The 14,795-nt window shown below is 46.2% G+C and overlaps 1 protein-coding gene across 2 annotated transcripts in view; it reads right to left on the bottom strand.

Moving 5' to 3' along the window:
- LOC109883904 (guanine nucleotide exchange factor VAV3) overlaps positions 1–14,795 on the bottom strand; it is a 113,046-nt gene that overhangs the window by 34,668 nt on the left and 63,583 nt on the right. For both annotated transcript variants that reach the window (XM_031810412.1, XM_031810413.1), the window contains exons 19-23: positions 13,055–13,088; positions 6,803–6,933; positions 1,404–1,469; positions 1,190–1,224; positions 851–967 (exon numbers count right to left, since the gene is read on the bottom strand). In XM_031810412.1, the coding sequence (XP_031666272.1) occupies positions 851–967; positions 1,190–1,224; positions 1,404–1,469; positions 6,803–6,933; positions 13,055–13,088 (383 nt within the window). The remainder of the gene's footprint in view (positions 1–850; positions 968–1,189; positions 1,225–1,403; positions 1,470–6,802; positions 6,934–13,054; positions 13,089–14,795) is intronic.

Raw genomic sequence — 14,795 nt, 5'->3', positions numbered from 1 at the left:
TATTTTTTTGAGTTTACCCCTTTTTCTCCCCAATTTCGTGGTGTCCAATTGTTGTAGTAGCTACTATCTTGTCTCATCGCTACAACTGATCCAACCATAGAGTCCAGCTCGGGAGAGACGAAGGTTGAAAGTCATGCGTCCTCCGATACACACTGCAGTACAACCATAGAGTCCACCTTGACAACCATAGAGTCCACCTTGACAAACATAGAGCCCACCTTGACAACCATAGAGCCCACCTTGACAACCATAGAGTTCACCTTGACAACCATAGAGTTCACCTTGACAACCATAGAGTTCACCTTGACAACCATAGAGTCCACCTTGACAACCATAGCGTCCACCTTGACAACCATAGAGTCCACCTTGACAACCATAGAGTCCACCTTGACAACCATAGAGTCCACCTTGACAACCATAGAGTCTACTACGGCTTGAATGCCACTGGCTGGAGAGCTGTGTCACATTACCAGACACAATTTCCGAGGCCCTGGACTCTGCTCCACTTCATAGTCTCTAGCCCATAGACCGTAGCCGAATAACTGGACAAGGTCTGACACATCCCAAAAAACACTGTTTGAATGGCTAACTGACCATGAGAGTGTCCAGTTGACACGGAAGTTAAATCCTGGTTCTGTTTGTAACAGCTGAAGTTGTCATTTCCTGCTCCACATAAAACATGGAAGGTTAAAACACAGTCCCAAAAAAGATTTCAGACTATCAATGGCTCTTGAACAGGACAGTGTGACATGACAGTTACACCATGGTCCTGGAAGGGAAGAACATGCCCCTGCTTGCACGTACATGATGCTGACACACACACACACGTCCCGGCCCCAGGTCCACTTACTTGATACTGATGGCATACTCGTTAGACTCTCTGGTCCGGTGTCTGATCAGGTAGGTGCTGTTCTCTCTGTCCATCAGCTTTACCGTCGCCTCCTGCCTCTCCATTGGCCCTGCAAACCTGACCATAAGAAATCCATGAGGTAAACATCACACAACCAACACACAACCATCAGACAACCATCACACAACCAACACACAACCATCAGACAACCATCAACCAACAATCACACAATCAACACACAATCATTCGACAATCACAAACAGTCCACAAATAACCATTGGAAACCCAGTAACAATGAAATTATTATTCCTAACATATAAGAGTTGCTGTTTCACCTACCACAGCTGGGCTGAATAATCCACTGGTTTGGGTACCTGGGAGGGACAGTGAGAAACACAGTTATTTCCAGCTAAATGAAATCAATGCAGACAAGTAATGAGCAATCACCTGTGAAGAACATAGGCATTTAGAAAGGGTTTATGAATGCTTATGAAGTTTTATGAATGCTTCATTAAGCATTTAAATGAGTTGTTAAATTAGCATCTCTACTTACACATGGGCATGGCCTAACGGCATCGCTGGGAAAGGAACCAATCTCTCTCGTCGCCAAGATCTTGCCCTGCAACGTCACATGGCTGTTAGTTAATCACATTACGTTAGTCTGGGAGCAACATCCATCCCCTCCTCCTCCCCCATTGTTTCTATAAATCATCCCTTCCCTTCTCTCCTCCCCCATCGCTTCTATAAACCATCCCTTCGAACACAGTTTGAGACAGTTAGGGACCGTCTCTAAAAGGTGGAGGTGCAATCTTTATCAGCATCATTTTTCATTTTACGTTTATTTAACCAGGCAAGTCAGTTAAGAACAAATTCTTATTTTCAATGACGGCCTGGGAACAGTGGGTTAACTGCCTGTTCAGGGGCAGAACGACAGATTTGTACCGTGTCAGCTCAGGGGTTTGAACTTGCAACCTTCCGGTTACTAGTCCAACGCTCTAACCACTAGGCTACCCTGCAGCCTCATAAAACCTTATACTGCAGTTAGGGACCGTCTCTAAAAGGTGGCGGTGCAATCTTTATCAGCATCATAAAACCTTATACTGCAGTTAGGGACCGTCTCTAAAAGGTGGCGGTGCAATCTTTATCAGCATCATAAAACCTTATACTGCAGTTAGGGACCGTCTCTAAAAGGTGGCGGTGCAATCTTTATCATCATCATAAAACCTTATACTGCTGTTAGGGACCGTCTCTAAAAGGTGGAGGTGCAATCTTTATCAGCATCATAAAACCTTATACTGCAGTTAGGGACCGTCTCTAAAAGGTGGCGGTGCAATCTTTATCAGCATCATAAAACCTGATAGTATTTCAACCACAAAATACACATCCACACTGAACTCTTATCAAAAACATGTTAGGTCGAACTGGACATTTTGCATGGAAAATCTTTCAATTTAAAAAAATATATATACAGTGGGGCAAAAAAGTATTTAGTCAGCCACCAATTGTGCAAGTTCTCCCACTTAAAAAGATGAGAGAGGCCTGTAATTTTCATCATAGGTACACTTCCACTATGACAGACAAAATGAGAAAGAAAAAACAACAAAATCACATTGTAGGATTTTTTATGAATTTATTTGCAAATTATGGTGGAAAATAAGTATTTAGTCACCAATTAATTAGGGCCGATTTCAAGTTTTCATAACAGTATTTTTGGGTGCCGATTTGCAGATTTTTAAAATATTTTTTTATTTTTTTACACCTTTATTTAATCTTTATTTAACTAGGCAAGTCAGTTAAGAACACATTCTTATTTTCAATGCCAGATTAGGAACAGTGGGTAAACTGCCTTGTTCAGGGGCAGAACAACACATTTTCACCTTGTCAGCTCGGGGTATTCAATCTTGCAACCTTAACTAGTCCAACGCAATAACGACCTGCCTCTCTCTCGTTGCACTCCACAAGGAGTTACGCGAATGTAGTAAGCCAAGGTAAGTTGCTAGCTAGCATTAAACTTATCTTACAAAAAACAATCAATCATAATCACTAGTTAACTACACATGGTTGATGATATTACTAGATATTATCTAGAGTGTCCTGTGTTGCATATAATCTGACTGAGCATACAAGTATTTGACTGAGCGGTGGTAGGCAGAATCAGGCACGTAAACATTCATTCAAACAGCACTTTCGTGCGTTTTGCCAGCAGCTCTTCGTTGTGCGTCAGGCATTGCGCTGTTTATGACTTCAAGCCTAAACAGCAAGCCTATCAACACCCGAGATGAGGCTCGTGTTAACGAAGTGAAATGGCTAGCTAGTTAGCGCGCACTAATTGTCGATGTGTTCCTGGTTCGAGCCCAGGGAGGAGCGAGGAGAGGGACGGAAGCTATACTGTTATACTGGCAATACTAAAGTGCCTATAAGAACATCCAATAGTCAAAGGTTAATGAAATACAAATGGTATAGAGGGAAATAGTCCTATAATTCCTATAATAACTACAACCTAAAACTTCTTACCTGGGAATATTGAAGACTCATGTTAAAAGGAACCACCAGCTTTCATATGTTCTCATGTTCTGAGCATGGAACTGAAACGTTAGCTTTCTTACATGGCACATATTTTACATGGGACATATTGCACTTTTACTTTCTTGTCCAACACTTTGTTTTTGCATTATTGAATGATTGAATTACAGTATGAAGTGTGTCTCCGCCCCTTTATTACAGTATGAAGTGTGTCTCCGCCCCTTTATTACAGTATGAAGTGTGTCTCCGCCCCTTTATTACAGTATGAAGTGTGTCTCAGCCCCTTTATTACAGTATGAAGTGTGTCTCAGCCCCTTTATTACAGTATGAAGTGTGTCTCCGCCCCTTTATTACAGTATGAAGTGTGTCTCCGCCCCTTTATTACAGTATGAAGTGTGTCTCAGCCCCTTTATTACGGTATGAAGTGTGTCTCCGCCCCTTTATTACGGTATGAAGTGTGTCTCCGCCTCTTTATTACAGTATGAAGTGTCTCCGCCCCTTTATTACAGTATGAAGTGTGTCTCCGCCCCTTTATTACAGTATGAAGTGTCTCCACCCCTTTATTACAGTATGAAGTGTGTCTCCGCCCCTTTATTACAGTATGAAGTGTGTCTCCGCCCCTTTATTACAGTATGAAGTGTGTCTCAGCCCCTTTATTACAGTATGAAGTTTGTCTCCGCCCCTTTATTACAGTATGAAGTGTGTCTCCGCCCCTTTATTACAGTATGAAGTGTGTCTCCGCCCCTTTATTACAGTATGAAGTGTGTCTCCGCCCCTTTATTACAGTATGAAGTGTGTCTCAGCCCCTTTATTACAGTATGAAGTGTGTCTCCGCCCCTTTATTACAGTATGAACTGTGTCTCAGCCCCTTTATTACAGTATGAAGTGTGTCTCCGCCCCTTTATTACAGTATGAACTGTGTCTCGGCCCCTTTATTACAGTATGAAGTGTGTCTCCGCCCCTTTATTACAGTATGAACTGTGTTTCAGCCCCTTTATTACAGTATGAGCTGTGTCTCCGCCCCTTTATTACAGTATGAAGTGTGTCTCCGCCCCTTTATTACAGTATGAAGTGTGTCTCCGCCCCTTTATTACAGTATGAACTGTGTCTCAGCCCCGTGCAACTCCTCTTCAAAACATACACTAGATTGAAAAGTGAATCTGAAGCCCATCTCGATTATTCATTCAGCTTAATAACATTTCATCTGAAAGCTGTGGAGAGCTCCTCTCTATTTGTTACGCCCTCGTAAGCGTATGATAAAGATTAAACTTATTACCCTGGTGCAGTAAACAGGAGCCAGCCTGAAGGATCAAATTAAATTACATTGATTGATTACATTGTCCTGGCTGGCACAGGGAGGGGGGGAGAAAGAGAGAGAGAGAGAGAGAGAGAGAGAGAAAGAGAGAGAGAGAGACTAGTGATATAATTGCCTTCAGGATAGAACAGGGGATATGAAATCTCAATGTTCTGTAATCCTATCCTTTAGAACCCTTGGGGGAACCCGTTGGAAGATTAAGTATCCTTATTAGAACGTCGTTATGGATACTGAAGGGAGGGATAAAATAAGCACATTTGCAAATGTGCATTATCATTCACCAAATTCGGAGTAGGCTACCCCCCCTCCCCCCCTCTCAGGGGACATGGCCTATACAGAGTTCATGGTAACCACGGTGACCGCGCCAAACTTTCACACTTTTCAACTCGACTCTTCGTCCAGTAGGATTATTAATGGTCTCCTGGCAACCATTTCATAGCCACGTTGTGTATCAGTTAGTGAGAGATCAGTGAGAGATCAGTGAGAGATTATCCCGCACTTCTGTATACTTATTTTACGCCAGTAGTTCTGAAAGTAGAACTCACGAGACAACAGTGGTCCCTGAAAATGGTGTACTTCGTCACATACGTGCACCACGTCAGGTGATCCATTCAATTCAATGCAAGGGGCTTTATTGGCATGGGAAACATGTGTTAACATTGACAAAGCAAATGAAATAGATAATAAACAAAAGGGAAATAAACTTAAATTGATTAATTAAACAAACAAAGAGAGAGAAACTAAACTGAATCAGACACAAGGACTGTAACACATTCTCACACACAGGCACATTAGTGACTGTCTAATGTGACTATATTAGAAACTAAACTGAATCAGACACAAGGACTGTAACACATTCTCACACACAGGCACATTAGTGACCGTCTAATGTGACTATATTAGAAACTAAACTGAATCAGACACAAGGACTGTAACACATTCTCACACACAGGCACATTAGTGACCGTCTAATGTGACTATATTAGAAACTCAACTGAATCAGACACAAGGACTGTAACACATTCTCACACACAGGCACATTAGTGACCGTCTAATGTGACTATATTAGAAACTAAACTGAATCAGACCCAAGGACTCTGCAGAGACGGATCAAACTGTAACACATTCTCACACACAGGCACATCAGTGACCATCTAATGTGACTATATTATAGCCATACTGTCACCATTGATCTCTCTCTCCCTCGCTCTGCTGTGTGTGCATCTTGCTAGCCGTCGCTCATTTGGCGAGGGGGCTGGAAAGTCATTGTCAGAAACTCAAATTGCTAGGAGGTGGCCCACGTGGAGGAAATGGCCCCGCAGAGCATGCAGAAAACAGTCGCATTCAAACTAGTGATTAAGTTTCTAATTGAGGTCTAAATAAAAAAGTAATTATGTATAAATTACACATTGTCATGTCCTGCCCAAAGCGGGAGGTTTAAAAAATACAAGTCGCCAAAAATAATATTTATTTTTTATAAAACTAACAAATGGTGACAGTATGGCTCTAATATAGTCACATTAGACAGTCACTAATGTGCCTGTGTGTGAGAATGTATTACAGTTCGATCCGCCTCTCCAGAGTCCTTCTCTGCAGAGTCCTTGTGTCTGATTCAGTTTAGTTTCTCTCTCTCTCTCTCTGTGTGTAGCACTTGATTAATCAATTTAAGTCACTAATTGGCTAGATCAACTTCTCTGCTCTCACAGATCTAATCAGAAGAGGCAAGGAAGACAACAGATAGCATTCACACAACCACACACAACCACACACCACATTCCTCATGCACAGCAGGAGTTTCATCACTCCAGGCTGAAGAAATCAATTGACAGAGCTGTGCGTGTCTGGGTTACCAACTACCGCCCACTATCTCCTCTTAATGCTGACCTCTGTGTAACGGTTCTGTGATGATTCACCTGGAATGAACTGGAAGAGCATGACGGCTGAATGTGTGGGTTAAATCCCAGCAGTTAATGAGGAGCGAGGTCTCTCTCTCTCTCTCGCACGCACGCACACACACACACACACACACACACACACACACACACACACACACACACACACTAACACACACACACACACACTCACTCCTTCCGTCTGACTGAGTCGTCACCCACCTGCCACCAGGAGCTGTGTAGGTCGGCACAGATGAGCTCGATGATGTCCCCAGCATGGATGGTCAACGGGGGGGCACTCTGGGGAGAGGGGATGCCACAGTAGTCTCTGATCACCAGCATCCTAGGGAGACCTGGAGACAGAGGAGAGGAGAAGACACATGCTGAGACAGGGCTATGGTAGACTCAACAGCCTTGGTTTCTCAAATGATTGCCTCGCCTGGTTCACCAACTACTTCTCAGACAGAGTTCAAAGTGTCAAATCGGAGAGCCTGTTGTCCAGACCTCTGGCAGTCTCTATGGGGGTACCACAGGGTTCAATTCTCCGGCCGACTCTTTTCTCTGTATATATCAATGATGTCGCTCTTGCTGCTGGTGATTCTCTGATCCACCTCTATGTAGACCACAGCATTCTGTATACATCTGGCCCCTCTTTGGACACTGTGTTGACAAACCTCCAAACGAGCTTCAATGCCATACAACTCTCCTTCCGTGGCCTCCAACTGCTCTTAAATGCTAGTAAAACTAAATGCATGCTCTTCAACCGTTCGCTGCCTGCACCCGCCCGCCCGTCGAGCATCACTACTCTGGACGGTTCCGACTTAGAATATGTGGACAACTAAAAATACCTAGGTGTCTGGTTAGACTGTAAACTCTCCTTCCAGACTCACATTAAACATCTCCAATCCAAAATTAAATCTAGAATCGGCTTCCTATTTCATAACAAAGCATCCTTCACTCACACCGCCAAACATACCCTCGTAAAACTGACTATCCTACCGATGCTCGATTTCGGCGATGTCATCTACAAAGTAGTTTCCATTAGTCTACTCAGCAAACTGGATGCAGTCTATCACAGTGCCATCCGTTTTGTTACCAAATCACCTTATACCACCCACCACTGCGACTGTATGCTCTAGTCGGCTGGCCCTCGCTACATATTTGTCTCCAGACCCACTGGCTCCAGGTCATCTATAAGTCTATGCTAGGTAAAGTTCCGCCATATCTCAGCTCAATGGTCACGATAACAACACCCACCCGTAGCACGTGCTCCAGCAGGTATATCTCACTGGTCATTCCCAAAGCCAACACCTCTTTTGGCCTCCTTTCCTTCCACTTCTCTGTTGCCAATTACTGGAACGAATTGCAAAAATCACTGAAGTTGGAGACCTATATCTCCCTCACCAACTTCAAACATCAGCTATCTGAGCAGCTAACCGATCGCTGCAGCTGTACATAGCCTATCTGTAAATAGCCCATCCAACTACCTCATCCCCATATTGTTATATTTACTTTTCTGCTCTTTTGCACACCAGTATTTCTACTTGCACATCATCATCTGCACATCTATCACTCCAGTGTTAATTTAGTAACTAATTTTGAGTAACTCTGTGTTGTTGTTTGTGTCGCACTGCTTTGCTTTATATTGGCCAGGTCGCAGTTGTAAATGAGAACTTGTTCTCAACTAGCTGACCTGGTTAAATAAAGGTGTTCTCAACTAGCTGACCTGGTTAAATAAAGGTGTTCTCAACTAGCCTACCTGGTTAAATAAAGGTGTTCTCAACTAGCCTACCTGGTTAAATAAAGGTGTTCTCAACTAGCCTACCTGGTTAAATAAAGGTGTTCTCAACTAGCCTACCTGGTTAAATAAAGGTGAAATAAAATACAATTAAATAAATAGAGCTGGGGACAGACAGAGGAAAGGACATATGACTTCTAGATGGCCAGAGTCGCTCCCCTCCTCAACACCTCTGATGTCTTTTCCTTCCAAAACACTTGGGTGTGCTATCTCTGACCAACTGTCTCGTTATCGCTCTTAGAACCATCTTCTGGACACTAACCAGTCAGGCTCCAAGAAGGGTCACTCAAAGGAAACTGCTGTCCTCTGTGTAACAGAGGCTCTCCGCACTGCCAAAGCTGACTTTCTCTCCTCTGTGTCACAGAGGCTCTCTTCACTGCCAAAGCGGACTCTTTCCTCTGTTCTCATCCTCCACTCATCTATCCTCTGCCTTCAACAAGGTGAACCATCAGATCCTCCACTCCACCCTCTCAGGGCTGGGCGTCTCAGGCTCTGTCAGATCCTCCACTCTACCATCTCAGGGCTGAGTGTCACAGGGCTGGGCGTCTCAGGCTCTGTCAGATCCTCCTCTCCACCCTCTCAGGGCTGGGCGTCTCAGGCTCTGTCAGATCCTCCACTCCACCCTCTCAGGGCTGGGCTTCTGAGGCGCTGTAAGATCCTCCACTCCACCCTCTCAGGCCTGGGCGTCTCAGGGCTGGGCGTCTCAGGCTCTGTCAGATCCTCCACTCCAGCATCTCAGGGCTGAGTGTCACAGGGCTGGGCGTCTCAGGCTCTGTCAGATCCTCCTCTCCACCCTCTCAGGGCTGGGCGTCTCAGGCTCTGTCAGATCCTCCACTCCACCCTCTCAGGGCTGGGCTTCTGAGGCGCTGTAAGATCCTCCACTCCACCCTCTCAGAGCTGGGCGTCTAAGGCTCTGTCAGATCCTCCACTCCACCCTCTCAGGGCTGGGCATCTCAGGGCTGGGCGTCTCAGGCTCTGTCAGATCCTCCACTCCACCCTCTCAGGGCTGGGCATCTCAGGGCTGGGCGTCTCAGGCTCTGTCAGATCCTCCACTCCACCCTCTCAGGGCTGGGTGTCTCAGGCTCTGTCAGATCCTCCACTCCACCCTCTCAGGGCTGGGTGTCTCAGGGCTGGGTGTCTCAGGCTCTGTCAGATCCTCCACTCCACCCTCTCAGGGCTGGGTGTCTCAGGGCTGGGCTTCTCAGGCTCTGTCAGATCCTCCTCTCAACCCTCTCAGGGCTGGGCGTCTCAGGCTCTGTCAGATCCTCCACTCCACCCTCTCAGGAGGGGGTGTCTCAGGGCTGGGCGTCTCAGGCTCTGTCAGATCCTCCTCTCCACCCTCTCAGGGCTGGGAGTCTCAGGCTCTGTCAGATCCTCCTCTCCACCCTCTAAGGGCTGGGCGTCTCAGGCTCTGTCAGATCCTCCACTCCACCATCTCAGGGCTGATTGTCACAGGGCTGGGCGTCTCAGGCTCTGTCAGATCCTCCTCTCCACCCTCTCAGGGCTGGGCGTCTCAGGTTCTGTCAGATCCTCCACTCCACCCTCTCAGGGCTGGGCATCTCAGGGCTGGGCGTCTCAGGCTCTGTCAGATCCTCCACTCCACCCTCTCAGGGCTGGGCATCTCAGGGCTGGGCGTCTCAGGCTCTGTCAGATCCTCCACTCCACCCTCTCAGGGCTGGGTGTCTCAGGCTCTGTCAGATCCTCCACTCCACCCTCTCAGGGCTGGGTGCCTCAGGGCTGGGCTTCTCAGGCTCTGTCAGATCCTCTTCTCAACCCTCTCAGGGCTGGGCATCTCAGGCTCTGTCAGATCCTCCACTCCACCCTCTCAGGAGGGGGTGTCTCAGGGCTGGGCGTCTCAGGCTCTGTCAGATCCTCCTCTCCACCCTCTCAGGGCTGGGAGTCTCAGGCTCTGTCAGATCCTCCTCTCCACCCTCTCAGGGCTGGGAGTCTCAGGCTCTGTCAGATCCTCCTCTCCACCCTCTCAGGCCTGGGCGTCTCAGGCTCTGCCTCCCCTCCACCCTCTCAGGGCTGGGCGTCTCAGGCTCTGAACACTCCTGGATTGCATCCTACCTGGCAGGGCGCTCCTACCAGATGGTGTAGAGAGGATCTGTGTATCTCAGCTTGGATGGATGTCGGCCCACCACCTCAACCTCAGCCTCGACAAGATGGAACTGCTCTTCCTACCGGCGGGCAAGGCCTGCCCCGCTCAAAGACCTCTCCATCACGGTCTCCACGGTGCGAAGAACATTATCGTGACCATGGAACACATCCTGTCGTTCTCAAACATCAACAACATCAAAAACAGTGACTCACTCGTGCAGGTTCGTGCTCCACAACATCTGTAGATTACAACCTTTCCTAAAACAGGAAAAGGTGCAGGTTCTAATCCAGGCACTTGTCATCTCCCATCTGGAACTGGATCTACTGCAACTCTCTGCAACTCTCTGTTGGCTGGGCTCTGCGCTTCTGTCATCAAACCCCTTCAACTCTCTGTTGGTTGGGCTCTGCGCTTCTGTCATCAAACCCCTTCAACTCTCTGTTGGTTGGGCTCTGCGCTTCTGTCATCAAACCCCTTCAACTCTCTGTTGGCTGGGCTCTACGCTTCTGCCATCAAACCCCTTCAACTCTCTGTTGGCTGGGCTCTACGCTTCTGCCATCAAACCCCTTCAACTCTCTGTTGGCTGGGCTCCCTGCTTCTGCCATCAAACCCCTTCTACTCTCTGTTGGTTGGGCTCTGCGCTTCTGCCATCAAACCCCTTCAACTCTCTGTTGGTTGGGCTCTGCGCTTCTGCCATCAAACCCCTTCAACTAAACCAGAACGCTGCATCCTGCCTGGTGTTCAACCTTCCCAAGTTCTCTCATGTCACCCCGCTCCTCAGCACACTATACTGGTTTCTAGTCGAAGCTCGCATCCACATCAAGACCTTGGTTCTTACCTATGGAGCAGCAAGAGGAACTGCCCCTCTCTCCCTTCAGGCTATGATCAAACCCTACACCCACCTCAGCTAGACTAAAGACACCTGCCAGACAGACAAGGCCTCCTACTCTCCCCCAGTCTACTCCCAAAGCACTTAAACACATTTACCTTCCAGCCATAGTCCTCTTTAGTGTGGTCCCAGATCTGCTTCTGCTGTCTTAACCACCTCCTATGGTCATTTGTGTGACAACGACTATAGGAGTGAGCTAGACAAGGGCATAAACAGATCTGGGACCAGGCTAACAGTCTTCACTCCTATTAAAAGCAGTGATGCTGTCCTCAGATGACTGAACTATCGTGGCAACAGGCCACGCATGTGCTGTTTAATAAGAAGAATATAAAAGCCAATAAGCATAACAGTCTGCCTTTTCTGCCTGCCTGTCTTTCTCATGAAGAGATTAAGTTCTGAATATTAATTTCCTCTCTAAGTGACTCAGGTAGGCATAACTCTATTGCTGAGCTCAGAGTAGAGGAGCACAGGCAAGGGCACAGAGAGAGGCTGGACAGTTTAGACGTGGGCGTTCTCCTATCCCTGCCCAGGGATGGCTCCCACCATAGACTGGAGGTAAAGGCCAATCTATTAGCACTGGATTCTTAGAAAGTGGATTGAATTGTGTTCCATCAGTGTGGATGTTGAGATTATTTACTATGTGATCAAGTGTTCTTCATCATCGTCATCTGGTGAACCCTTCTCCTGAAGAGCTACTTGGCGAACCCTTCTCCTGAAGAGGTACATGGCGAACCCTTCTCCTGAAGAGCTACATTTTTTATTTTATTTATTTTATTTTACCTTTATTTAACCAGGTAGGCAAGTTGAGAACAAGTTCTCATTTACAATTGCGACCTGGCCAAGATAAAGCAAAGCAGTTCGACAGATAAAACGACACAGAGTTACACATGGAGTAAAAACAAACATACAGTCAATAATGCAGTATAAACAAGTCTATATACAATGTGAGCAAATGAGGTGAGAAGGGAGGTAAAGGCAAAAAAGGCCATGATGGCAAAGTAAATACAATATAGCAAGTAAAATACTGGAATGGTAGTTTTGCAATGGAAGAATGTGCAAAGTAGAAATAAAAAAATAATGGGGTGCAAAGGAGCAAAATAAATAAATAAATAAAAATTAAATACAGTTGGGAAAGAGGTAGTTGTTTGGGCTAAATTTTAGGTGGGCTATGTACAGGTGCAGTAATCTGTGAGCTGCTCTGACAGTTGGTGCTTAAAGCTAGTGAGGGAGATAAGTGTTTCCAGGTCCTGGTGAACCCTTCTCCTGAAGAGCTACATGGTGAACCCTTCTCCTGAAGAGCTACATGGTGAACCCTTCTCCTGAAGAGCTACATGGCGAACCCTTCTCCTGAAGAGCTACTTTGCGAACCCTTCTCTTGGGGAGTTGCTTGGCGAACCCTTCTCCTGAGGAGCTACTTGGCGAACCCTTCTCTGAAGAGCTGCTTGGCGAACCCTTCTCCAGAAGAGCTACTTGGCGAACCCTTCTCCAGAAGAGCTACTTGGCGAACCCTTCTCCAGAAGAGCTACTTGGCGAACCCTCCTCCCGAGGAGTTGCTTGGTGAACTAACTTTGACGTTTTCAGCTTTTAGACTTTTAACTTGAAGTTGTTAGATGGTTATATAGGCCACTTTCACAGCACATGAGGTCTCTGTTAAGACTGTAGGAAGTGACACGGTCGAACCGTACTGACCTGGGTCTGGTTGTTTCCGCACCGTCGGAGCCCTCTGTGGAGAGAGAGAAGGAATGTCATTCACACACATCACACACAGGCGTACGCAGACACACGCAGGAACATGCACACACGCATGAATGCACATGCAGAAACACACACACACACCGAGAGAAACAAACAAACACTCAGAGAAACACACACACAGATAAACACATGGGCACAGAGAAACAAAACACAGAGAGAAACACACACACACAGTGCGATATCAACTTGACCTGCACTACAGTACGAGTCAGAGACGTTCATTCATCTGGGAATTTTCTTTCAGTTTTTCTTACAACTGGAAGACGTGGTACCTACCAGATACACATATGAAAAGGCTGTTCATTACAGTCCCTCCTACACACATATCTTACCCTTGTGTTACACTTGTGTGATTGTTAAGAGTGTGAGAAATCTAGTCTCACCATGAGTCAGGTTCAGCAGGTCAGGAGACAGTCAAAATGACACGTTCAATGAATGGAATGGAATGGCTGAAAATCACATGCATCCATCTATCCATTTATCATGTGTCTGTTTGTGTGTGTCTGTGTGCCTGCTTGTGTGTGTGTCTGTTCATGTATGTGTCTGTGTGTGTGTGTGTAGAGCAGTAGAGCAGTGTGTGTCTGTGTGTGTGTGTGTGTGTGTGTGTGTGTGTGTGTGTGTGTGTGTGTGTGTGTGTGTGTGTGTGTAGAGCAGTAGAGCAGTGCGTGTCTGTGTGTGTGTGTGTGTGTGTGTGTGTGTGTGTGTGTGTGTGTGTGTGTGTGTGTGTAGAGCAGTAGAGCTAAGAACATTGTGGGGTGAAAAAACAAACATTTCTCATAAGAAACTAGCTCCCTGGTACACAGAAAATACCCGAGCTCTGAAGCAAGCTTCCAGAAAATTGGAACGGAAATGGCGCCACACCAAACTGGAAGTCTTCCGACTAGCTTGGAAAGACAGTACCGTGCAGTACCGTAGAGCCCTTACTGCTGCTCGATCATCCTATTTTTCTAACTTAATTGAGGAAAATAAGAACAATCCGAAATTCCTTTTTGATACTGTCGCAAAGCTAACTAAAAAGCAGCATTCCCCAAGAGAGGATGACTTTCACTTTAGCAGTGATAAATTCATGAACTTCTTTGAGGAAAAGATTATGATTATTAGAAAGCAAATTACGGACTCCTCTTTAAATCTGCGTATTCCTTCAAAGCTCAGTTGTCCTGAGTCTGCACAACTCTCCCAGGACTTAGGATCAAAGGAGACACTCAAGTGTTTTAGTACTATATCTCTTGACACAATGATGAAAATAATCATGGCCTCTAAACCTTCAAGCTGCATACTGGACCCTATTCCAACTAAACTACTGAAAGAGCTGCTTCCTGTGCTTGGCCCTCCTATGTTGAACATTATAAACGGCTCTCTATCCACCGGATGTGTACCAAACTCACTAAAAGTGGCAGTAATAAAGCCTCTCTTGAAAAAGCCAAACCTTGACCCAGAAAATATAAAAAACTATCGGCCTATATCGAATCTTCCATTCCTCTCAAAATGTTCAGAAAAGGCTGTTGCGCAGCAACTTACTGCCTTCCTGAAGACAAACAATGTATACGAAATGCTTCAGTCTGGTTTTAGACCCCATCATAGCACTGAGACGGCACTTGTGAAGGTGGTAAATGACATTTTAATGGCATCGGACCGAGGCTCTGCATCTGTCCTCGTGCTCCTAGACCTTAGTGCT

This window comes from Oncorhynchus kisutch, linkage group LG30, assembly GCF_002021735.2.
Source record: "Oncorhynchus kisutch isolate 150728-3 linkage group LG30, Okis_V2, whole genome shotgun sequence".
Lineage (NCBI taxonomy): Eukaryota > Metazoa > Chordata > Actinopteri > Salmoniformes > Salmonidae > Oncorhynchus > Oncorhynchus kisutch.
This window is presented reverse-complemented; position numbering and strand designations above follow the sequence as displayed.